At 47.8% G+C, this 26,495-nt stretch overlaps 1 protein-coding gene across 3 annotated transcripts in view; it reads right to left on the bottom strand.

The window, feature by feature from the left end:
- PEX1 (peroxisomal biogenesis factor 1) overlaps window positions 1-21,408 on the bottom strand; it is an 80,307-nt gene extending 58,899 nt beyond the window's left edge. Inside the window, exons 1-5 of one of the 3 annotated variants that reach the window (XM_068127068.2) lie at window positions 21,217-21,408; window positions 18,970-19,113; window positions 18,660-18,743; window positions 14,266-14,380; window positions 4,315-4,937 (exon numbers count right to left, since the gene is read on the bottom strand). In XM_068127068.2, the coding sequence (XP_067983169.2) occupies window positions 4,315-4,937; window positions 14,266-14,380; window positions 18,660-18,743; window positions 18,970-19,113; window positions 21,217-21,321 (1,071 nt within the window). In that variant the 5' untranslated portion in view covers window positions 21,322-21,408. The other 2 variants (XM_068127076.2, XM_068127084.2) reach the window with 2 other exon arrangements.
- Window positions 21,409-26,495: the final 5,087 nt, after the last annotated feature.

Consider the following 26,495-nt stretch of genomic DNA (forward strand, 5'->3'; position numbering starts at 1 on the left):
TATACATTTTTGGAAAGGTTATAGCATAAGGAAACTAAAAATCAATGTTTACATTTGGAGAGATACCTGTATGGCGGCCATTTTGGATTTTCAAAATGGCCACTGTAAAATACATATTTTGTTCTATTTCTGCCTCTAATTACCCTAAAAACTTTTAAAAATATACTAAACCTATATTTTCAGGGACAAGGAATCCAATGAAAGTATCAAATTAGTGCTATGGGGAATGGTAAGACACGAATCAAAGGTTTTGAATTGCAAACTACTGTCTTTATATTCGCGATAAGTTGCATAATCAAATACATGTTATCATTTTGTACAGGCAGTTAATAACATCAAAATGTGTCACAATAATTCATATCACCAAACATACACAGGCAGTCAGCAAAATCATATATACACATGCAGTCAGTATAACGTCACATCTACACAGGCAGTCAATGACAAAATATACACAGGCAGTCAATGGCATCAAACATACACGATTACAGAATATGCCATTTAGAGTTCGTCATCACTGTCCTGTGTGTCGTATCCGACAATATAGTCCGCATCGTTTTCACAGTCCGTTCCACACAAGCAAAGGTCGGTCAAATTGATTGGCAAATTGAATTGGTCGAATGGTCGATCGAATCGAATCGAATCGATCGAATGGTCGAATGGTCGATCGAAGCGATTGGTCGAATGGTCGAATTGGTTGAATGGAATTGGTCGATTGGTCGAATTGGTCGAATCGAATTGGTCGGAATTGGCAAATGTAAACATTGATTTTCAGATTTTCCATGTAATAACGTTTCCAAAAATGTATAGGTTTGCTAATCTACCATGATTTTGAACGAAAAAAACATAGTGAACCTGACTAATTGCAATTTTATTATAATAGAGCAAACGTATATGGTTATGTCTCGTTAAATCTCTTCCAGAAGATGTCTCTTCCAGAGACATATGGTTATGTCTCTTCCAGAAGGTTAAATCGTTATGTGTGTTTGTTGTGCTCGCCAACTTGAAAGACTCCGCAATAAAACAGGTCTCACAGTTCACTCCCAAGCCTACAAGGACCACCTACAACACTACAAAGATGCCCTCTCCCGCGCCCGCTCCGCCTACTACTCTCAAATTATCCACTCTGGCTCCGGAAACCCAAAAGCACTCTTCTCGACAATAAACAAACTCCTCCGCCCCCTGAACACCACCACCCAGTCATTCACAGTAGACAACTGCATCTCCTTCCTCTCTTTCTTCCAACGCAAAATTGACAACATCTACAACAGCTTGACCACCGCCGCACCCACTCCCCCTCCAACCACCTGCCCCCCCTTGTCCTGCCATCCCCTGTCTCGGTTCTCCCCAATCTCCCCTACTGACCTCTCTGAACTCCTCATAGGAATGAAAACTGCCACCTGCACTCTTGACCCCATCCCCTCCAGCTTTGTCAAGGCCTCCCTCCCTGCTCTCTCTCCACTTATCATTGCAACAATAAACTCCTCCCTGTCTACAGGCACCGTCCCACCTTCCCTCAAAATTGCTGCAGTTACCCCCATTCTAAAAAAACCTGGTCTAAACCCTGACACCCTAAACAACTTCAGACCCATCTCCAACCTACCCTTTCTGTCAAAAGTTTTGGAACGCGCTGTAGCCACTCAACTTAAACATCACCTCTCTGCCAATAACCTGTATGAAACATTCCAATCCGGATTCCGCTCCAACCACAGTACTGAAACTGCTCTCCTCAAAATCACCAACGACCTTCTCCTCTCCTCTGACGCTGGCAACCTCAACATTCTCGTCCTCCTCGACCTCAGCGCTGCCTTTGACACCATAGATCACACCATCCTCCTCACCCGACTTGAATCCACCTTTAACGTTACCGGCACTGCCCTCTCTTGGATTAAATCATAGCTCTCTGACAGACGCCAGTTCATCTCCATCAATAACTGCAAATCCCCCACTGCTCCCCTCCCCCAAGGTGTCCCCCCCAAGGTTCAGTTCTTGGCCCCCTCCTCTTCATCCTTTACCTGTCCCCCCTCGGTCACTTAATCCGCCGTCATGGTCTCCAATTCCACTGCTTCGCCGATGACATCCAGCTTTTCATCTCCACCAAGTCTGTCTCCACCGACACCCACTCTATCCTGACAAACTGCATCACTGAAATAAAATCCTGGCTTCAAATCAACTTCCTCAAGCTTAACTATGATAAATCTGAAATAATCATCATTGGCCCAAAAACGCTCACAAAATCCGCCCATAACTTTGCCCTCAACATCGACGGTATCCCAGTATCCACCTCCCCTCACATCCGGAATCTTGGCGTCATCTTTGACCAAACCCTCTCCTTCGACAAATACACTAAACAGATCACAAAGTCAGCCTTCTTTCACCTGAAAAACATTACCCGTCTCCGCTCATCCCTCTCCTCCACGGCTGCAGAAACCCTCATCCACGCCTTCATCACCTCCCGTCTGGACTACTGCAATAGCCTCCTCTATGGTTCACCCTCAAAAATCACCAATAAACTCCAATACATTCAGAACTCCGCTGCCCGTCTACTCACCCATTCCCGGACCCGTGACCACATCACCCCCGTCCTTTACAAGCTTCACTGGCTCCCCATCCCCCAGAGAATCCAGTACAAAATCCTCCTCTTGACATACAAAGCCCTCCATAACCTGGCCCCATCCTACCTGGCTGACCTCCTCTCCAGACACACTCCCACCCGCAACCTCCGCTCTGCTGGTACCAACCTCCTGACCCCCTCCATCCGGACCAAATTCAGATCCTGGGGGGACAGGGCCTTCTCCATCGCTGCTCCCACCCTCTGGAACTCACTACCTCACACCATCAGAGACTCCTCCTCACTCACCGCATTCAAAACATCACTAAAGACCCACCTGTTCAACACTGCATTCAACATTCAACCCACAGCATTTAACCCCTGACTATCTCTTCTCCTTCTCCCTCCTTTTGCTTTAAATATTTCCCTATTGATTCTTGTCTTTTTGCAATTGTTGTTTTCATGTATTGTTATGCATTATGTTTTCCACTCTGTCAAAGCGCCTTTGGGCTTCTTGAAAAGCGCTATACAAAATAAATGAATTATTATTGATATGCGACGAAAACGTCTTCTTCTTCAAATAAAATTAACACCCTCTTAATTACGTTTAGACAGCTGAGACCCCTCAGACCTTTGATGACCCTTTAATTCCCCCAAGACCCTTAAGACCACCAAGACCCCTGAAAACCCAAAATACCCTTAAAGACCCAAAAGACCCCAAAGACCCAAAATACCCCAAAGACCCAAAATACCCTTGAAGGCCCAGAGGCTCAAAAAGACCCTAAAGAACCCAAATGGCCCCAAAGACCCAAAATACCCAAAAGACCCTGAAGACCCAAAACACTCTGAAGACCACAAAGACCCTGAAGACCCAAAATACCCTGAAGACCCCAAATACCCCAAAGACCCAAAACATCCCAAAGACCCAAAATACCATTGAAGGCTCTGAGGCTCAAAAAGACACTGAAGACCCAAATGGCCCCGAAGACCCAAATGGCCCCGAAGATCCTAAAGACCCCGAATACCCAAAAGATCCCAAAGACCCAAAACACCCTGAAGACCCCAAAAATACCCTTAAAGACCCAGAGGAACCAAAAGACCCTTAAGACCCAAAATCCCCTGAAGACCCAAAACACCCCAAAGACCCAAAACACCCAAAAGACCCCGAAGACCCAAAAGACCCAAAAGACCCCGAAGACCCAAAAGACCCCGAAGACCCAAAACACCCCGAAGACCCAAAACACCCTGAAGACTTAAAAGACGCGGTAGACCCCGAAGACCCAAAATACCCTGAAGACCCAAAACACCCTGAAGACCCAAAACACACTGAAGACCCAAAACACACTGAAGACCTCAAAGACCCTTAAAGACAATTTAGACCCAAAATACCATTAAATACCCAGAAGAACCAAAATACCCCAAAGATTATTAAAGACCCAGAGGAAATAAAAGACCCATAAGACCCAAAAGACCCAAAATACCCTTAAAGGACCAGAGGATCCAAAAGACCCTGAAGACCCAAAAACACCATGAAGACCTAAAATACCCAAAAGACACTGAAATGGTCAAAGATGCCTATCCCTCTGAAACAACGTGTGGTGAGTCACGCTAGTTACAATAAATGGTCTTCAAAAAGTTGGCTTGCTTATGTCTATACCTTCCAGTAACTGATAATCAAGTCGCTCATATCCATTAACTAAACAATTCCCAGTTGAGAAAAGGCTCCACTATATTAAAATTCAAAGAATGCCAGAAGTACATACCCAAAGAAGTCCTTGATGGAATGAAGATGGCTGGAGGTTGTTATTTTCTCTGGAGTACTTCACACGAACAAGTCCTGGTAGTGGATTGTCACTTGCATTACTTTCACCTACTGGGGGTGATTTTCTGTTTTGCCGTTCTGTCCCACTGCCTTTCCGCTCTACAGGTAAGGTTACTCGTGAGATAAGTGCACAGCCCGACTCGCACCTTTCCGTGCAGGGGTATGTGCGAAACACATGCACACATCCAGAGCACTGACACTCACTGGTTGTTTTGGGGAGAGACCTATGGACCCGATACAGTCCATCAAAAGGAAAAAGGGGTATTGTTACTGCAATGTCCGTATTGTTTGTGGGCTTTGCTGCAGCTTCCACAAATGGTGATTCATCAGCACTGCATGAAGTCCGAGTGCTGTTTGGCCAAATCCATTGGAAAACCTGAGACCACCAGGTAAAGACACCATCTGTGCTGTGGGTTACACGCAAGTCCGCGCTAGCTGGAAGCTCCTGTGATTGTTGATCCCTGTGTCTCTGCTGTGTGATGGGATTAGGGAGACTCACAGGCTTCACAAGCAGACGACTCTCAGTCTCCAGCCGACCACAGTATGCAGGAGGAGTTAAAGAGACTGAAAGCAGATAAAACAAATGCAAATTTTACTAGCCAGATATTGCAAACTTGTGAGCAAGGTGGTCAGCATATAATCATGATGTTATACAAGGAAATATAAATAATTGCCATTTATCCCATTAAACCTGTGCCACGTACAAGTAAAGGCATATAAGCAGTGAAGGCTTCTTGTATGAAAATGTTCCATGATAATGAGAAACTCACAGTATTCAAAACAGCCCAAAATCCACAAGAAGCGTGCATTCCCAAAAATGATTTAAAAAAAATAGGTCTTCTCAACAAAAGATTATTAAGCTTACTTCCAATGAAAAGCAAAGTAAGAGAAACCAACCATCAGTAGACATCAAGTCTTTCCTCTTTTCAAACACTCTGATCTCTGATCAACAGTTTGGATTTCATCCTCGTCAAGAAACAATGGATATGCTGCGGCTTTCTTGATAGTAATAGTCAAAGACCCAAAATCTCGAAGAGATCCTGCTCTGCTCGTCAAGCAGGCTGCCTGTTGCACATAACGCTACCTTCATACTTGGCTCTTTAATTCCCTCATATTACACAGTAAATGTATTGCTATCGATGGAATCATTTTCTGCCCACACCAAGTGGAGTTCCTGCCCACACCAAGTGGAGGCAGCACCTTGGACCCAATCTTATTTCTCATCTAAATCTACATAAACATCCTCTGTGATGATTTGTAAAACTCCCCATAATCTCAAATTAAGGGCCCAAAGCCAACCCTTCAACTCGCGGATACTGTGTTTCCTCCCCTCAGCTATCTACTCCCATTCATGATCATTTATTCACTTCCTTGTCACATCTGCCATTACCCCATGGTCAGTATTGGCGTGGAAGTCACTGTCATGGTCAGCTATTATTGCTCTGTCACCTTGTGCTTCAATGAGATTCCTAGATTTTTTTAAAAAGTACAATGAGGCATATTTACCAATAAAAAAACAATTATATATTTTGTTTTTAAAGTACAATGAGGCATACATACCAATAAAAAAACAATTATATTGTTAGGGTTTTGAGAACCCTGCACTTTGTAAATTGTTGTAAATATACCCCTTTGTAAATAATTATTTGTGTAAATACCTCCATTCATTGTAAAGGTCAAAGGTCGTCCCCTAGTTAGTCCACATCGCAACACGTAGCGAATCATAGGCCCTTTTCGTAGTTATTTCATTATTATGTGTTCCAGGTAAGGCTGTGTTTCCAATAGTTGACTCTACGTTGCATCAATCAAATAAGATAGGCCCCCTTCAACTTCCCCAATCGTCTCTTTAAAGTGCCAGTAAGGCGGCGTTCGCCGCAGTTGCATTGGGTTGTTTCGTTGGCATCACACCGCCAAAACTCCATTACGCACGAGGCCAAGAACGGAGAAGAAGGGGGGAGGAGCCGCCGGATCACGGGCGTGGCACCTCATAGTCATCAAAGGTGGAGTCAGAGAGCCCTTACCAACCAACCAGCGCTGCGGTGAGCGACCCGGTAGGCGTGCCCTCGTAGCCCGCGGTTTGATTTCGGGGAGGGCAATAAAAGGAGGAGCGAGGGACTGCTTACGCAGATGAGTGAGGGAGCACGAACCGAGAAGTTGAGTTGGAGTAAGAGAGAATTGGGAGAGAGGAGCGAACACCGAACATTCATTCTTGGCGCGAACATCCTGCGGCGTATGAGAGTCGGCACGCTCGTGGGCGATACCAACCAGCGCTGACGACCGGGTTTTCGCCACTGAACCGGAGCGTGGACGTTCAAGCGGGACCTCGACGTCGTGCCGCGATCCCCGGACCTCCCTGCCCGCCAGCTCTGTGGACCGTCTGCCCCTCTCATCCTTCGTCCAGCCATTCCTGCCTGCAATCCCCATTCGTATATGTGAGTTTGTGCTGTCTGTATTTTCCTGGGTATAAGTAAGACTGTTTAAGGATTTGCGCTGTGTCTTCTTCTTCTTCATATGACTTTCGTTCCTCCTCTTCCTTTGGTTTGTGGTAAATAATTAATAAACCCCTGTTCCTCCTTATTCATTTGGTTTCATTCTCGTCCGATCGTCTTTGTCTTTTCCCAATTGAGTACCTGTGGCGCGATTTTGGCCGAACCGCTTTTAATCGGGTTTAGTCTTTGGTTAACGGCCCACGTCGCAGCTCGCTTCACTCGGCGCAATCCATCCATTACGCTGCGGCCCAGGCGGGAGTATTTCCTCGCTTACCGGAAGGCGCTGGTACTTAGGTCATGGGAAGAATTGGCCTACTACCCTATTCAGCGCTGACCGGGAGTGGCGAGATACCCCCAGGACCGGTCGGACGGCCAGCTTACCAGGACAAGGGGATTAACCCCCCCTTGCTAACGGGAGTGCCGTCCCCCGGATCCGTAACAATATATTTTGTTTTTGAAGAACAATGAGGCATACGTATATACTAATAAAAAACAATTATATATTTTGTTTTTAAAGTACAATGAGGCATATATAACAATAAAAAAACATATATTTTGTTTTTGAAGAACAACGAGGCATATATACTAATATGAAAACAATTATATATTTGTTTTTAAAGTACAATGAGGCATATATACTAATATGAAAACAATTATATTGTTGCGGATCTCCCGAAGCCCGTTACAAAGGGGGGATTAAACCCCTTTTTTCCCCCTGGGTCTTCGGGTCCGCGAGGCCTAATCGCCACTTCCGGGCAAACGTGAAAAAGGGTATCGGAACAAATTCGCACGTACCTTTAACCCATGCTGCCACAAAAGCGGGCAACCGAGCCTCGCAAGAGCCACGCTTAATCGAGTATGCCCGAGCGGTATGCGTATCATGTGACTCGTGCTGTTGCTTTTATTGGAACCCGATTCGAGCGGTTTTATTCGTACCATGCGAAGCCAATGGATGGAAGGGACAGGACGGTCAAATCAGAGGAAGAACACGATTTATTCACAATGTAATGATGAAGGAAAGGGGGACACAGAACAGAAGCTCAATCAATCTTACTTATTTCCAGACGAAGGGCCCACTCACGCACACGGGGAGATGGAGGAAGAATGTTCGCGCGCCAAGCGCGCTCTGCCGTAGGTCGCCCTGGGGCAGCTTGCCCGGCGTGGCTCGCGGGATGTTCACGGCACATAAGCAGGCGAAGGCAGGTAGGAGGAAATCGCACGTCTGTGGCCCGGCACAGGTCGTCCTCTCGAGTATGCAGACCCTTTGATATGACACTTCAAATTTAGCTCGGGTGCCTCCCATTTCTCTTGATCATCGTTGAGATGTTATTCCACTTTGATTGGAGTCCACCTGTGGTAAATTCAATTGATTGGACATGATTTGGAAAGGCACACACCTGTCTATATAAGGTCTCACAGCTGACGATGCATATCAGAGCAAAAACCAAGCCATGAGGTCGAAGGAACTGCTGGCAGAGCTCAGAGACAGGATTGTGTCGAGGCACAGATCTGAGGAAGCCTACAAATATATCTCTGCTGCATTGAAGATTCCCAAGAGCACAGTAGTCCAGTCATTCTAGCGAACTTTTACCCCTAACCCACCACTAATTGCAAGAGAAAAAAAATGATATTTTTCTGAAACCTGTCGATCCTCTGAACAAATACATAAAATTATACTCAATTATAATGAGTGGATCATACTTTATTTTCAGATTGAACGAGAGCCGTGAACGAGAGGTGGAGTGACGCTTGCAGTGAGAGATTTGATCAGTGTGCTGAGGACAGTTAAACGCTGTGGTCATTGTGAATGTAAGTCGTATTATATTTAATTTATGATTGTTTAAGGTTTTATTTTTATTTTTAAAAGCAGTTTTTTAACATTTAATTTTATAATAAACATGTTCAAATTTTGTATTTTTATGAACCTATACATTTATAGTAGGACAACACAGGGAATAAAATGTAATCCTAAGTTCCCTCTCTTTTCAGCAACATGGGTGATATCGACTGTGTCTTCTGTAAGAAACCCCTCTCCAGTGATCCAACCAGTACACTGACGGATAAAGGTTGTACGAGGATCGAAGAAGCTGGACGTGAGCGTGGTGAAGAAGTCCAAGTCCATCCAGGACAGGCAGTTCATACAGATTGTCGTAGGGTGTTCTGCAATGTGAGAGACATTGAACTTTCTCTGAAGCGAAAACGTGTTTCGTCTGAGGCAGACAAAGGGAGGTGCCTTCGTTCAATGGATTCAGCGTTTGACTACAGAACTCAGTGTCTTTTCTGTGGTAATCCTGACAAGTACCAGGGGAGGAAAAAGGACCATATGTTGATCCAGGTTAAGACATTCGACTTCCAAAATCATGTGTCTGCTGACTGTGAAAATCGATCTGACAACTGGTCGGGTACTGTGAGGAGCAGAATGGCATTTGTTGGCGATCTACACGCAGCAGATGCGGTATACCATAAGGTGTGCAGTGTTAACTTTCATACAAAGAAACAGATACCACTCAAATTCCAATCGGAAGAGGCGTCTTCATCAAAAAAGCAGAAGCTTGGTCGACCCAAGGACCAGATCAGACATGAAGCGTTCCTGAAGGTGGCAAAGTACCTTGAGGAAAATGATGAGGAACTAACCACAATTAGTGATTTAATTGGGAAAATGGAGGACTTCCTAGTAGACACTGGCTGTGATGCATATGGTTTTTCATACATGAAGGATAACCTTTTCAATCACTTTGGTGATAAGATCATAATTGCAGACATTAATGGAAAATCAAATGTTGTGACATTTAGGGGTGTGGCATCGTCGATTCTTCATGACTTCTATCGTCAGCAAAAGGAAAGGGACCCTGAAACAGAAAGGTTGCGCCTGATCAAGACAGCTGCTGATCTCATTAGAAGTGACATAAAAGAGGTATCTCAAAATAAGGACATTTACCCGACTACTCTCGATATGTCCACTGTCAATGCTGCAACCAAGTTCCTACCTGAGTCACTAAAGCTCTTGCTCAAAATGCTGTTTGTGGGGAAAGGAAAAGACTTAAAAATCTGCTCACTGGGACAGGCGATCATGCAAGCCGCGAGGCCTAGGATCCTTCAAGCTCCACTGTTGGTGGGTCTTGGAATCCAAATGCACTTCCATTTTGGTTCTCGATTTCTCATAGACACGCTCTTTGCACATGGGTATAGTTGTTCATACACGGAGGTGCAAACGTATGAGCGCAGCGCAGCAGTCACGTGTGGAACAGACATCCCTGGTTTTACCCCTGGACATTTCATCCAATATGTGGCGGACAATGTTGACCATGACATCTGCACATTAAATGGGAGAAACACATTCCATGGTATGGGCATTATTGCGAGTGTGACTCCGAAAACAGTCCGGACACTTCAGATTGCCCGTAGAGCTGTCTCGGCAGAGGACATCGCACAAGTGGGGCGAATCAATATACGACCTTTCACATCAGCATGTGGAGGAATGCAGTCCTTTCTCTACGAGAAGCTTCCAGCCTGTACCGACTTGAGACAAATCAGCTCAAATGTTGACCTCCTCTGGAAGGTTTCGCTTACTGTTCGATCACCTCGGCCCTCTTGGACAGGATTGATGCAGATGGTACACAAGGGAGAACATCCGGGTGAGGCATCAATAATGTTTCTGCCCATGATTGATCTCAGTCCAAGTGACTTGGACTGCATCAACTCCACACTGCATTTCGTTTGTGAACATGCGCAGAGATATGGTGTAACCCCGATACTGACATTTGATCAGCCACTTTGGTGGAAAGCTCTCACCATAGTCAAGAGCGAGCCAGCGGACAGCAAACTTCACTCGATTGTTCTAAGACTAGGAGGATTCCATACACTCATGAGTTTTCTTGGGTGTATTGGCCACCTGATGTCTGGTACTGGACTCAAAGAGCTTCTGGAAGTTGCATATGCCAGCAACACTACAACCTACATGATGAGTGGCAAAGCCGTGTCTAGAGCTATACGTAGACATCTACTCGTTGATGCAGCACTCAATGCAAAACTTGCTTCGAAGGTATTTCAGATGAACCTCCCAAGTGATGGAGACAGCGAGTGTACAGTTCCAGCAGAGCTCAATGATGCAGGCGACTTGTTTGACAGTCTGATGTCGGGTGACCAAGCAGTGTCAGACATCGAGTCATCGAGGGTGATGGAGGTCATTGGAGACAAAATCAATCAGGTGATTGATACAATAAGGCATCAACGGACAGCGAGACTGTGGTTACAATACATGGAAATGGTGGACATTATCCATTTTTTTCTGAAATCTGAAAGAACAGGGGATTGGATGCTTCACTTGCATATCCTGCGCACCATGCTTCCATATCTTGCAGCTTCCGGACACAGACACTACACAAAGTGCCTGCACATATATCTGCAACTGATGACCGAGTTACCAAAGGACCATCCAGAAGTACATCAGAAATTTCTCCAAGGATTCCAAGTTGTCCGACGGAGCGACAGATACTGGGCTGGTCTGTCTACAGATTTAGTCATCGAACAAGTACTTATGAGAAGTCTGAAGACATCAGGTGGTCTGACCAGTGGACGAGGGATGACAGAGACACAACGCTCAGTCTGGGTCATGGCTAGTCCTTTCTTTGCAGAGGTGAACAATGCCCTCCAACACCTCACTGATGTGATGTATGTGACAAGTGAACAGCACAAGGATCTATCAAAGTCTAGACAGAAGAATGATGTAGCTGATACCCAGAAAATGCTTGAGTTTCTTCATGAGAGGGATCCCTTTCAAGACGACGATACTCTTCACAACATTTTCACTGGTATAGTTTCCCAGACAACGGTGAATGTTGATGAGGCAAAAACTGTGGGAGAAAGGCTCTTGGGCCAGATGAGTGGTAAACGTGTGCTTGAATACAGCTTCAAGAAGAAGGGTCAAGCCATAACTATGGACTCAGAGTCTGCAATGAAGACACCAGACGGAGACATCAATATCGACCCTCAGTTACTCTTCCAGAGACTTGTGATCGCTGGCACTGAAGTAGGAGACTTATCCAAAGCACTCCTTTGTGAGTTATGCACATATCCTCCATCTTTGTTCGAGACCAAATATGCCTTGCTGTCCGCCAATAAGCCAGCATTAGCCTCAGCAATCAAATCCTTGGCACCTGCCGATACTGCACAACCGTCCGATATACAATACGTACTTGATGGCGGTGCCCTATTGCAGCGCATACCGTGGCAGTCAGGTGAACAGTACAAGGATATTCTTGACCGCTACCTGAAATATGTTAGTAGGCATTATGGGCATGCTATCGTCGTGTTTGATGGCTATCGTGAAGGTCCCTCAACGAAAGACTGTGCTCATCAGAAAAGGGGTGAGCGACCATCAGTGAAGGTATCTTTTTCTCAAACCATGACGCTTTCTGTCAAGAAGGAAGAGTTTCTTCGGAACAAGGAGAACAAGCAACAATTCATAGACATTCTTGGTAAGAAACTGGAAGAATCTCATTGTGAAGTGCTTCATGCGAGTGGGGATGCGGACCTACTCATAGCAACAACTGCAGTTTGTAGCTCTTCAAAATCCAACACTGTTCTTGTTGGCGAAGACACTGACTTGTTGATACTACTGTGCTACTATTTTCGCAAGAATACTGCGCACACTCTCTACTTAATGTCGGAGCCGAAAAAGGGTTAATTGAATCCAAGACAATACTTGGACATTGACAAAGTCAGAGAGGCTCTGGGTGATACTGTCTGTGAAAACATTCTCTTCATCCATGCGTACCTGGGATGCGACACAACATCAAGGGTCTTTGGGATCGGCAAAGGCACTGGACTCAAACTGTTCAAGGACAATGAAATGTTCCAGCAAGAGGCCCTAATTTTCGGCAATAAAGAGTCAACACAGGATGAGGTCATTGCTGCAGGAGACAGAGCAATGGTTTGTGTGTACGGAGGCAAACCATCAGACAATTTGAACGAATTGAGGGTAGCAAAATTTCATGCTAAGGTGACAACAAACAAAACATCGTTGCACCCACGGGTACTTCCGCCCACGAGCTCAGCTTCCAAATATCACAGCCTACGGGTATTCCAACAGGTTCAGGAGTGGAAAGGACACAAACTCAACCCGCTTGACTGGGGATGGAGGATCATGGACACCAGGATGATCACTATGCATTCTGACCTCGCTGCAGCACCAGACTATCTCCTAAAGCTGGTTAGGTGTTCTTGCAAGGGTGGTTGCAGTGATAAACGTTGTGGTTGTCGGAAACTTGGGCTGCCTTGCACATTTGCATGTAGGGAGTGCAGAGGTATTTGTGCAAATGCAGACGAATCAGTGGACGTTTTCGAGGATGCTGATGATAGTGACCATGGAAGAGACGAAGTGACGTGTTAAATATTGTGAACGGACAGAAGGACATTGGGTACAAATAGCTGTGGTAGTGTATTCAAACATGGTTAAATAAATAATTTAGAGTTGATTTGGTGTATTATTAAGAGTGATATTGTCATATAATTAATTTCCAAACATTGCGGTAGTCCGAAAAGTTCCCAAATCGGAAAGGACCTGAAAAACCATGTTCCACTCAATATATTTAAGTATAATTTTGGGCAGATATTTAGTAGACATCAAGGTGTCAGAAAAGTATTACTTCGTTTCTCTTGCAATTAGTGGCGGGTCCATTCACATTTTGACTGGACTACTCCTCAGTGAAAGACACATGATAGCGCACAGAATCTTCTTTCTCACAGTCTGAGAGTCCTTTAGGTGCTTTTTTGCAAACTCCAAGCGGGCTCTCATGTGTCTTTCACTGAGGAGAGGCTTCCGTCTGGCCACTCTGCCATAAAGCCCAAATCTGTGCCTCGACACAATCGTGTCTCTGAGCTCTGCAGGCAGTTCCTTCGACCTCATGGCTTGGTTTTTGCTCTGATATGCATTGTCAGCTGTGAGACCTTATATAGACAGGTGTGTGACTTTCCAAATCATGTCCAATCAATTGAATTTACCACAGGTGGACTCCAATCAAGGTGTAGAAACATCTCAAAGATGATCAAGAGAAATGGGAGGCACCTGAGCTAAATTTCAAGTGTCATAGCAAAGGGTCTGAATACTTATGTAAATGTGATATTTCAGTGTTTTCTTTTTCATAAATTTGCAAAACTTTCTAAAATCCTGTTTTCTCTTTGTCATTATTGGGTATTGAGTGTAGATTGATGAGGGAAAAAATGAATTTAAACGATTTCAGCATAAGGCTGCAACATAACAAAATGTGAAAAAAGTGAAGGGGGTCTGAATATTTTCTGAATGCACTGTATATCAGACTATTTTGAGCATCGCATAATGTAGAACAAATAATGTTCAAAAGCACAAAGCTAAAAGCAAACTTCAGCTGGGATAGAACGCTCACCGATTTTGATGTTGATAAGAACACCGGTGCTGATCCAGATAGGAAGTGCTTCCCCAGCAAAGACAATGCGGACCTGATCCAAAAAACTTTCTTCCAGCTCCTTTGAGTGCAAGTCCTACAAAGAAAAGTTACATATCTCTTACTGTTTGTTCTCCTTCTGTGTTTTTAGTCAGGGCTTTATTTTCCACTCATGGAATATTCAACACATGATTTTTTTGTCTGACTTTTTGCAACTTTGTCTTATGGGAAGACGGAGGGGAGATGGAGAGATCTTTTGATGCAGAAGAATATACATGATTGAGGAATATATAATATTTCGTATAAACAAAGGAAATTGTGGATGGCACAACTGATGCTGTATCAATTTTATAGACACCTTAAAGCCTCGATAATAATTATGAGTCTAAATCCACATTAGTGAACTGTCCTGTTCGTAACCACAGTACTCACAAAAGCTGTTTATTTGCTGCAGTTGTTTGCACGAGTATTCATTGCCACATCTAGTACAAATATATCTTTGTTAAAGTATGTGTTCATTCATAAAATCAATTAGCTGTTATAATATAGCATGCCTGAATGCTGGACAGGTCTTTGCGCCTCCTTCCCCAAAATTAGGAGTGGTCGGTCAACTAACATATCAGTGTAATTTAATGGATGAAAACAACATGATGTGGATTGATGTATGCTAACTACCATGGGAAGCAAGTAGAAGCTGACATTTCGGGCATTAACCCTCTTTTAATCCAACTAGGGCATTGCCCGTACTATATCTATATCTAAAATTATATCCCCCCCCTCTATTTACATGAAATGGTTTGGTCCAAAGCGAACGGCTTCCGGAGTTTGGTAAAGAAATCGCCATCGCGTGCACAAACGCGCAGGAAAGCGAATGAATCGCAAAATCGTTTTTATTAGTTTTAAAACATAGTTTAACGCCAACATAGTTTGCAAACGTGAAATAAATGAATACGCTCTCAAATGTGCCATCCGAGGCAGAGTGTGTCCGCCACGTTCGGCACACGCGCTAGTTCGCTGCTCTCTGATTGGTTGAATCGTTTTTTGGACATAGCTCGGTAAGTAATTGTCCGATTAATATGAAACCTTGAAAAGGCACATCCTCGGGTCCCCAGCAATATACCTGGCAAGTTAAAAGTATATCGGACCCGTGGTTGTCGAGAAACAGCGGTCACAGACAAACAGACGTACAAACGTACAGAGATTACTGGAATTATAGATAGATGAAGGATTAACGCTTGAAACGCAGGCTGCCCTTGCTCCCAACAGCAGTTAGTATACCTCAATCAATGTCCTGCAGCCTGCAGGATGGCCTTAAGCCCTTAAGCATGCACACTCTCCTATGAGCCGTCGGGCCTGGATTTTAATCTTGCTATAAACCATCCATTTGCCAGCATTTGCCAGCAACCATTTTGCCAGCATTAGTTGGAGGATGTTAAAAATCACATGATGTTCTTTGTGAAGAGTAGCCGAGTTATCACCGGCACCATGGCCAAATTCCTGCTCTAACCTATAAGGGGCACTATCAGTGGCACAGCCACACTCCCAGCAATGATGCAACCAGCAGCCTCAGGCTGCATATGAAATGAATGAATCAACGTCCTGATGATTTCATCCATTGTTCTATCATAGTCTACCCTTTGCCTGTTTGTCTGTGTCCATTGTCTTCCTGTTTCTCTCTGCCCCACTGTTTATGAGTTCACCTCATTTTCTCTGTTGCCTGATTCCACTAGGACCCTTCATTATTCTGCCAAGGCCAAGCGAAGCGAGGTCAATTATTCCTGATACATGAAACACTCTGCAACCCATGCCTGCAGAAAACAGATTTTTCTGGAATGCTGACCGCATTTTCCATCCAATCACCATGTAACTTTATTTTTTTTAAATATCCATGGGTAGGTGCTCCTACATTGAAATTCTCGTGTCAATCACTCAAGTGTTTGTGGAGAAAACTCATTTAAAAGCAAATAAGGGTGAAAAAGTGAGGGCGGAAAAAAGTGAGGGCCTCGGACGACGTTCCACAGCATGGTCAAGGAATGGTTGTAGATGCCTATTACTAGTATATAAAAGGTCTCAAAAACCTGCACCACCTGACCTAAGCACCCCCAAAAGTTGAGCTACAAAGTCAAAGCAGAAGACATTTTAATGTTTGCTTAGGAAGATTTACAAAACCATATTGGTGCCTGGACCATTTTATTATTTTGAGGTTATTGAAACAAAAACCCAATATTTTATTCTGTTGAGGTTATTGAAACAAAATCTCCACATTTTAACACCAGCCATGGAAACTGCTAGTTGTACACGAAGTTTTTAGGTGGTAAAAAATTCATATCCCGGGGGTTCAGGTGGTTGGGGATGGGGGTGGACAGCACTTCAATCTTCTCTTTAGAAAACCTCTCTTTATATAGTGCCGCCTGTGCGAGTGGGTATTACAAGTCATCCTGTCTGTAATTCTGGAAGAATTAATCTGTCCTAAGGATGGGATATTCGCCTGTCTGAATTTTAAAAAGTCAACATAACTTAAAATTGTTAAAAAAATTCTTCTAAAATATACCATAATCCATGGCCTTTTAAAGCCTGGTGTTGGCTGAATGCTTAAGGTGGCTGGCTTGAGATCTAAGGGTCTGTCTTGTCGATTAAGTAACAGCAGGTGGGTTGACTCAGCCTGTCATCCTTCCAAGTTCGGCAAAATGAATACGAACTTATGGGGAAGAATGAGCCATTCGAGTATCCTGTGTGTTACGTGCTCCTCCCCAAACCCCGGTCACGGTGTACCTCCGAGCCCTGAGATGAGTCACGGCAGAAAGATGTGTTATTCTGTATGTCAAAGATCAATGGTGAAGCCACACCAATTGTTACCAACAAACAAATATTGTATTAAGATCACACAAGAATAACAGTACAACAACAATAGTAATCAATTGTACAACCAATATATATTTCCTATGATGGTACCATCAGGTTCGTACAATATAACTCACTGTGCTCCAAGTGAGCGAAAAGAAGAACATTCCCCAATGTCTCTATTCCGGCATCAAGCCAAAGTCGATCCGCTCCAGCGATCGTCAGAACAATGTCCAATCGAGACCAGAATCCCGTTCGGATGACAGTCACAGTCCCGCTGCCAGAGCTGCGCAAAGGTGCCCTCAAGGCGACTGGGAAATCACACCATCGGGTATGGACGTTCCACGGCTCCAAATCGGCGAACCGCACATTTCCCACTCAAAAGTCACGTGACACATGCACACCAGATTAACGTCTGAATGCGGTGAAAATGGTGGAAACAAAGTGAAAAACCTTGAGCGATGCGCAAAGTGCGTGAGTCAAAATGGCCGACAGCCCGTTCTCATGGCGTAACGGCACTCCAACGATTCTCTTCGGAATCAATCGCAAAACCTGACACGCAGGTTGATCTGTCACAGCGATAACAACTCTGTCGCAGGAATCCCTTTCCCGGGAAAACCAAAGTTCACTCGTGACTCTCGTTCGCCAACGTTCGCTCCAGACCTCAAAGCAACGAGGCTTCTTGTCCGACTCACTCGCTCTGCCTTTTCTTCCTCCTCTTCCTCTTCCTCGTCGTCCGGTTCCGGTTTCATTTAAAACATTAATTTTTTTACCTTTTGAAAATAGTAACCTCTCTTTCCCTTAAACGACAACAATAATAGTACATGGAATCAAAAATGTTTACAGTGGATGAAAACCACAACAACGGAAGTGACGAATCCGTAACATGTGTCAGAGTGGCGACCTGTCCAGGATTGAGCCCAATAGCCTAGGAAACTGCTTCGGCATCTGAAGATGCATCTTCCATGGCCTTTTTTTCTCTTTCATTTTCTCATGATTGATTTAAGCCTGGAGAGCAGTTTTATTTTTTTTATTTTTGACAAACATCTATCTATAATTCCAGTAATCTCTGTGTGTCTGTGTGTGTGTGTGTGTGTGTGTGTGTGTGTGTGTTTGTCTGTGACCGCTGTTTCTCGACAACTACCGGTCCGATATACTTGAAACTTGCCAGGTATATTGCTGGGGACCCGAGGATGTGCCTTTTCAAGGTTTGAAATTCATCGGACAAGTGGTTCCCAAGGTATGGTCACCGTACTCGCAAGCCGTTCGCTTTGGCTTTGCGAATGGACCAAACCATTTCATGTAAATAGAGGGGGGGTTCTACCGTACTCGCAAGCCGTTCGCTTTGGCTTTGCGAATGGACCAAACCATTTCATGTAAATAGAGGGGGGGGTTCTGTGGTCGTTACTGCCACGTGGTTTCAAAGTTTTTTTTTGTTGTTGTTGTTTGCACGCATGTTTTTTTGCACCCACGTACGGGCACACCCTAGTATTCTAAATGGTGGAATGCTCAAGGAAAAAAAAAAGAATCCTCACCAGGATTTCCCAGTCAGAGGCTGTCAATGGCTCCACCAGGACCTCCATGCAGGACGGTGGCTTCTCAAGCACACTAAACAGCACCTGCAGGGTACCAACCAGGTAGTCCACTGGAAATTCATTTCCCGCAAATCGAATCTTGTCTCCCCATTTTTGATTATCCACGTAAAAACACAACTTCTGTTTAATTGTCCATGAGCATGGATCACAGTGGCTAATTGATTCGCAATGGATTACAATTGATGTGTTGTATTCATGATTGTACTGTTGTGTCATTATGGACATTAAAAAACCTTTTTTTCAGCAATACCTCCTGTCCATCCTGCAGACCTGCAGTAGCAGCAACCTGCCGACTCAGCTCCACAGTATGACTGCCATAATCTCCAACTCCTTGGCTCACCCAGCTCAAGATGATCACCTCCTGAGTCCCCCAAGTCAACTGGACAGCACAGTCCTACATGAACCGAGGATACATCACAATTATGGGATAAGAATATAATTTATTAATGATAATTTTGGTAGTCTCTCATGGGTTTGAATACTTAGATTATATCGTTTATTAAAGTTTATTAACAAGCATTACAGCCTGTGAGTTCAATAGAAATAATAAGGGATTTTAATCCACTGAGCAATGCAATACAACAAAAAATGTGTGCTGCTCATTTTTTTTTTTTTTTTTTTTTTTTTTTTTTTTTTTTTTTTTTTTTTTTTTTTTTTTTTTTTTTTTTGTATACAATATCGAGGCTCGTGAAAGAGCTAACATTAATCACACAAAAAGACAAACCGACACACAAAACACAAAAAACAAGGGGAGCGGTAGACAAGATGTAAAATTTCAGTGTAAAATAATTTTTTTTGGTGCTTTGTATGCTAAAAGTTTAGGCTCATGGAAGAGGGTAGTCTAGAAGACAGAGGGGAGTGGGGCAATGCATGGACACAAGGGGATGAAGCAACAGGAGGAGACAGATGAGGGAAGGAAACATAGCAATCTGCAAATAGATGGGAGTAATAGGGGAGGGTCTCTGAAGATAGAAAAGTTCACGGGTAGGGACGGAGGATGGCCTATGGTGATGGTGCACTGCTAACTTGACCCCCTGGCAGGAGGACTGGGATTGAACTGAAGAAGGGGGTTTCACAAGCGAGAGAAGAGAGGAACGAAGGAATGGAGGTGCTTGTGAGCGGAGTTTCTGATGGTTTTCTGTTCATTTAATTGTGAGACTGGACGTCCGAGTTCTGAAATTTGCTTAGGTGCTGAATATGCACTGTGTTTTGTGGGTGTTAAGTTGGTCACATTCTTTGTAAATCAAACACGTTTTACAGAATTCAATGAAAACATATCTCCGTTTGAGGTTTTCAATAAATGTAGCAGCGGTCTCCTCTAGAGAAAATGATCCATTGTCAGATACGTGTATTGGATGAGATGTACACAGACTCTCGAAATATCTCCAACAGGCACCTTAACCCTAGATAGGTGTACCCCTGGGTATAACCATCCACAAAGAATTTCCCATGGTCTAATCGAATGTATCTCCGGTTAAAAATGTTTTACATCAATGGAAGAAATGCCACTGACTGGTGACTGCAAGTGGAATATTGGACGGTGAAAATGATCAAGTTGAGCTGAACTGCATGCAATTTGTGTACGAGTTGTGGTGATAATCTAGTTGGGAAAACACTTTAATATGTGAAACAAGATCATGTTTCTAGGAGTGTGCTCAGTTATACTAAGCAGCTAGCTAGTGCTTGCCAAGCCAGGCGTTCCCCATCAACGCTTTTACATGGTTGAGTGCTTAAGCCACTTGGCGAGCGCTCTCCAATAAACTTGGTAATTGAACACACCCCTGTACTGGAGTTGTGTCCTAACTTTTTTGTTTGATACGCATGACAGCTTGCAGGCTCCACCCACCTTCTGTTTGCTCCACCCACCTTCTATCTTTGCTCCACCCACTTAATCTTCATCCATTGGCCAATTGCGCTTACAGCAACGCAGACATGTTCGATTTGCACGTGACAAAGAATATGTGGTACGTTTTGAGATGGCCCAAGCTTGTCACAGGTAAATGGCTCAATTATATAATTCATGGATAATATATAATTCAGATTTTGGATAATAACTGGAGAATGTACGTCGGCATATATAAAATAGAATAAACATCGCACATAATATTAATAACACCAAGAACCTAAATCTAAAAATTTACTTTCAAGGCGTTATCAAATAAACGCTTTTTATAACAACGCAGGCCTTGATGGGAACACATTATTTTAAAAGGAATTACATCTCTTCCGGCTCAGGGACATAATTTCACTTCCGGCGAAGACACTTCCATGTTGCTAAATGACGTCAGAGGAGCTCAGTTGGGGAATCCGAACGACCAGAGCGACATACGATAATTATTATTATATGTACATGCAATACAAACGGTACCTCTTTATTAACAATTTCATAGTCATTGACACGACTGATGGCACGAAAGGCAATCGCAGGGTTCGAATTGTTAATCACGTGGTACATATGGCGCCCGCGGCCGGTTTCGGGGAGCCTCGACTAGAACACCTCAGATAATTGCAGGATTGCGACGAGGCCACGATGGATCCTCACGAAGCAGTCTCTGACCGATATCAGACGCACACGGCACTCGCAGCTCCGCGAACCGCGCATTTCAAATGTTCGCCAACTCAGCCTACGGTGCCGTCACACGAACACCGCGGATTTGGCAGTCAGTATTTCGCAGAGCCTACAGGATCTATATATGCCACCGGAATGAATTTGTATGTTGCGGAGTGCGGACGCACGAAAAGAACAATGCATGAATTATAATCGTTTTTACAAAGAGAGAAGGGATTTTGAAATCGTCCCATTAAATAATCCGGAAGTGATCGATCGATCATTCACAATGGCATACAGTAAGTACGTAAGTAAGCACATACTTCTATTTGGGCGGTGTATAGGCGAATGACAGCTCCCTCAATCGCTCCCAAAAATATAAACCCCAAAACATGCCCACAGCTTATAGTTCAAAACACCTCACTGCACTATAAAAGGTGGGGACAGGAATACTGTGCTGTACTGTAAAGGGTGCGGACTTGCAATACTCTCCACTCCTGGAGGCGGCGCTGGACGACACACAATTCCATAGAGAATTGGTGACCTCCCCTCCCTCCCACCCAAGACCACCAACGAAGATACAAACTGTACACTAACCGGGATCATGCTGATCCCATACAGCAAGTCGAGATGTAATAGGGCCAGAACTGTAGGAGGAGCAGCGCGACAACCACACAAACACCGGTCCGTGAATTATAGTAAGGATTTGACCATTTTTGCAATTATCAATCTTAATCATTTTGGGGTTAACAAAATAATCTTACTATAATTCACCAAATGTCCGTCTGTCCGTCCGTCCGTTCCCAGGTACCGCAAAAACGGCTGAACCGATCGCAACGATATTTTGGGTGGGTAATCCTGGGACCCCCTGGAATAAAATAGAGTATTGAAGTGCGGTGCTATGCGCACGACTTGTTTTGCCAATAAGGGAAGCAACAACGTACATAACCAAAAGCGTCTTTATTCGAAAGCTCAAACTATAGCACTGCCGTGCTCGGGGCTGTGAGCCCCGTGTATATCCCGAGGCCACGCCTACCCCTCGGGCATGGCCGACACTATCTCGGTGCGTGGAATGATGTCATCGCGCCAGCGAGCCATCGTGTCCGCCACACGCGCCCCCCCCAGAATTCCCGCGCACCTGAAGGGTCAGTTTGCGGGGCAAACGGATGACCCGGCCGAAGCGCCCTCTGGCGGCTGGCGGCGTCTGGGATGCCGGGATGCCACAGGCTGCCCCTGGGATGGGTGCGGGACCGGGGGGCGGCGTGCCGGCGGGTTTGGGCGGTGCCGGGGGTCCGCCCGCCGGGGGGCGGCCCCGACGCGGGGGCTGAGCCACTGGCGGGGTGTGGTCCACGTCGAGGTGGGCCGGTTTGAGGCGGTCCACGGAAACGCGGTCAGGAGTACCGCCGATATCCAGGGTGAAGTGCTTCGCCCCGGTCTCCAGCACGCGGAAGGGCCCGTCGTACGGGGGCCGCAGCGGTGTCCGGTGGGCGTCGTGTCGGACGAACACGTACTCCGCCGTGCGAAGCTCCGGGGCGACGTGCGTTGGCGGGCGCCCGTGGTGCGCCGTCGGCACCGGGGCGAACTTCCGGGCGGACTCCTGCAGCGCGGAGCGCTGCTGCGCCGCGGACCATGGTGCCGTGGAGTCGGGGAGGAACTCGCCCGGCACCTGCAGCGGTTGTCCGAAGACCAACTCCGCCGGGGATAAGCGCAGGTCGTCCTTGGGCGCCGTCCGGAGGCCCAGCAGGACCCAGGGGAGCCTGTCGACCCAGCCGCCGTCGCGGAGGGTGGCCCGGAGCGCGGCCTTCAAGGAGCGGTGGAAATGCTCGCACAGGCCGTTGGCGTGGGGGTGATAGGCCGTGGTACGGTGCAGCTGGACACCGAGCCCCCGCGCGACCGCCCCCCGGAGCTCTGAGGTGAACAGGGGGCCGCGGTCGGACGAGATGTCCGAGGGGGCGCCGAACCGGGCAACCCAGGTGGCGATGAACGCCTGCGCGACGTCCGCCGCCGTCGTCACCGCCAAAGGCACGGCCTCCGGCCACCGGGTGGTGCGGTCCACCATGGTGAGGACGTGGGTGAAACCCCACGAGGGGGGCAGAGGTCCCACCAAGTCCACGTGAACGTGGTCGAACCGACGTTCGGGCACCGTAAACGGGGCCAACGGGGCCTGGGTGTGGCGGTGCACCTTCGCGCGCTGGCACGCGAGGCACGTCCTGGTCCAATTGCGGACGACCTTCCGGAGGCCATGCCAGACGAACTTGTCGGCGACCAGCCTCTGGGAGGCCTTCGTGCCCGGGTGGGACAGGCCGTGGATGGCGTCAAAAACCCGGCGCTAGCCCGCGGGCACGATGGGGCGAGGCCGCCCGAGGGAGCCGTCGCACAAGAGGGCCGTGCCTGTGCCGTCGAACGGCACCTCGGTGACGCGGAGGCCCATGACGGCGGTCCGCAAGGCCTGGACGTCGGGGTCGGTGGTCTGGTCTGCCGCCATCCGGGCATAGTCGATGCCGAGGTGGACTGCGTGGGCGACGGACCGGGAAAGGCAATCCGCCACCGGGTTGTCCTTCCCCGCGACGTGCCGGATGTCCATTGTGTACCCGGACACGGCCGAGAGGTGACGCTGCTGCCGGGCCGACCACGGCTCGGTGACCTTGGCCATCGCGAAGACCAGGGGCTTGTGGTCGACGAAGGCCGTGAACGAACGGCCCTCGAGCAGATGGTGAAAGTGCCTGACCGCCAGGTGAAGCCCGAGCAACTCGCGGTCGAAGGTACTGTACCGGCGTTCGTGCGGGCGAAGCTGCCGGCTGAAAAACGCCAGCGGTTGCCAAGCACCACGCACCCATTGCTCGTGCACCGCGCCCACCGCGTAGTCCGACGCGTCGGTGGTGAGGGCGATCGGTGCATCGGGCGCCGGGTGCGCGAGCATGGTGGCGTTAACCAAGGCGAGCTTCGCGCCCGCGAACGCCGCGTCCATCTGCTCGGTCCAGACAACGTCACCTTTGCCCGGCTTCCCCCAGAGGGCCTCGTGCAGGGGGCGCAGTAGCTGGGCGATGCGGGGCAGGAAACGGTGGTAAAACTTTACCATGCCCAGGAACTCCTGGAGCCCCCTGATCGTGCGGGGGCGCGGAAACCCCTTGACCGCCTCCACCTTTGCTGGTAAGGGGATGGCCCCGTGCCTGGTGACGCGGTGCCCCAAAAAGTCGATCTCGGCGACGCCGAACCGGCACTTGGCGGGGTTCACGATCAGGCCATGCTGGCCCAGGCGTTCGAAGAGTGTGCGGAGATGGCGGAGGTGCTCTTCACGGGACGCGCTTGCGACGAGGATGTCGTCCAGGTAGACATAGACGAAATCCAGGTCGCGCAAGACGCTGTCCATCAGACGTTGGAACGCCTGAGCCGCATTCTTCAAACCGAAGGGCATCCGAAGGAACTCGAAAAGGCCGAATGGCGTAATGACGGCCGTCTTCGGGATGTCCTCCAGCCTGACGGGGACCTGGTGGTAGCCGCGTATGAGGTCCACCTTAGAAAAGCAGGACATTTTCGCCAACCGGGCAGAAAAGTCTTGGATGTGAGGGACTGGGTAACGGTCGGGGGTGGTGGCATCGTTGAGGCGGCGGTAGTCTCCGCACGGCCGCCATCCCCCGCCAGGCTTCGGCACGATGTGCAGCGGCGACGTCCAAGCACTCTTGGAGCGCCGCACGATGCCCAGCCGCTCCAGCGTTGCGAACCCCGCTCTCGCCACCGCGAGCTTCGTCGGTTCGAGGCGGCGGGCCCGGGCATAGACCGGTGGCCCGACGGTGGGTATGTGATGTTCCACACCGTGCTTTACGGCCACCGCCGAGAAGTTGGGCCGCGTGAGGGCCGGGAAACTGGCGAGGAGGCGGGTGAACTCGTCCGCTGCCGGAAGCGTACAAACCAACCTCGCCGGGACCGAACCGCTCAGCAAGCCGCCTGGCGAGCCGCTCGGTGAGCCGCTCAGTGAGCCGCTGAACGAGCTGCTCAGCGCGCAAGCAAGCGAGCTGAACGTCTCGGCCTGGACGAGACGTCTGTGCTTTACGTCCACCAACAACCCGTTTGCACAGAGGAAGTCCGCACCGAGCAATGCCATGGGCACTCCGGCGGTTACGAACGACCACTTGAAGCGTTGCCCTCCGAACCGCAGGGAGAGGCAACGCTTCCCGAATGTGCGTATGGGTGTTCCGTTGGCTGCAAGCAACGCGGGGCCCCGGCCCGCGGTTCGCTTGTCGGACGTAGAGGCAGGGATAACGCTCACCTGTGCACCTGTGTCGCATAGGAAGCGGCGCCCGGACAAGGTGTCCGTTATAAAAAGAAGGCTGCCGGAAAGGCCGACGCTCAAAGCCGCTATCGAGCGCCGGCTCGGTCGTTTCCCGACTTGTCAAACGAGCACGGCGGGCAACACTTATTTGCCTTGTGGCCGAACCTGGCGTGGAAATGGCACCAGGCTTGTGGCGGGTGTGGCGTAGGCCGCGGCTTTCGCGGTGGTGGTGGGCGGGGCGTGGCGGCGGCCACGAGGTGTGCATCAGCCTCGGGATCCACGAGGTGTGCAGCAGCATCAGCATCAGCCCCGGGATCCGCGATGGCCGCACGAAATTCGCCCGCGTGTCACACGCCGCAAAAAACTTGTCGGCCTCGACGGCCAGTGCGCGGGGTTCCTTTATTTTGGAACCGGCCAACGCGAGGTGTACCTGGGCCGGTAGCTGGCGTAGAAAGAGCGCCCGGAATAAAAAATCCGGCGCTTTATCCCCCAGTAGCGACAGCATGCAGTCCATTCGGACCGATGGTCGCGTGTCGCCGAGTTCGGGAGAGTCCAGGAGACGGTCGGCCCGTTCGTCCTCTGTGAGGCCGAACGTGACGATAAGGCGATGCTTGAGCGCCTCGTACCTGTGGTCGGCCGGTGGGTTCCGCAGGACGGACACGACTCGGGCGGCTGTGCCGGGCCCGAGGGCGGCGATGACGTGGAAATAGCGTGTCTCGTCCGCCGTTATGCCTCGAAGCTGGAACTGGGCCTCGGCCTGCATGAACCATACCTCGGCCTGACCCTCCCAAAACTCAGGGAGTTTCACCGCTACCGCGTTGCTCCTTGTCATGGCGCGTTCTGTTGGTCAGCGCCGGCTGAACCAGTCGGAGGTCACCAGTGAAGTGCGGTGCTATGCGCACGACTTGTTTTGCCAATAAGGGAAGCAACAACGTACGTGACCAAAAGCGTCTTTATT

This window comes from Myxine glutinosa, chromosome 1 (assembly GCF_964187855.1).
Source record: "Myxine glutinosa chromosome 1, kmMyxGlut1.1, whole genome shotgun sequence".
NCBI classification, from domain to species: Eukaryota; Metazoa; Chordata; class Myxini; order Myxiniformes; family Myxinidae; genus Myxine; species Myxine glutinosa.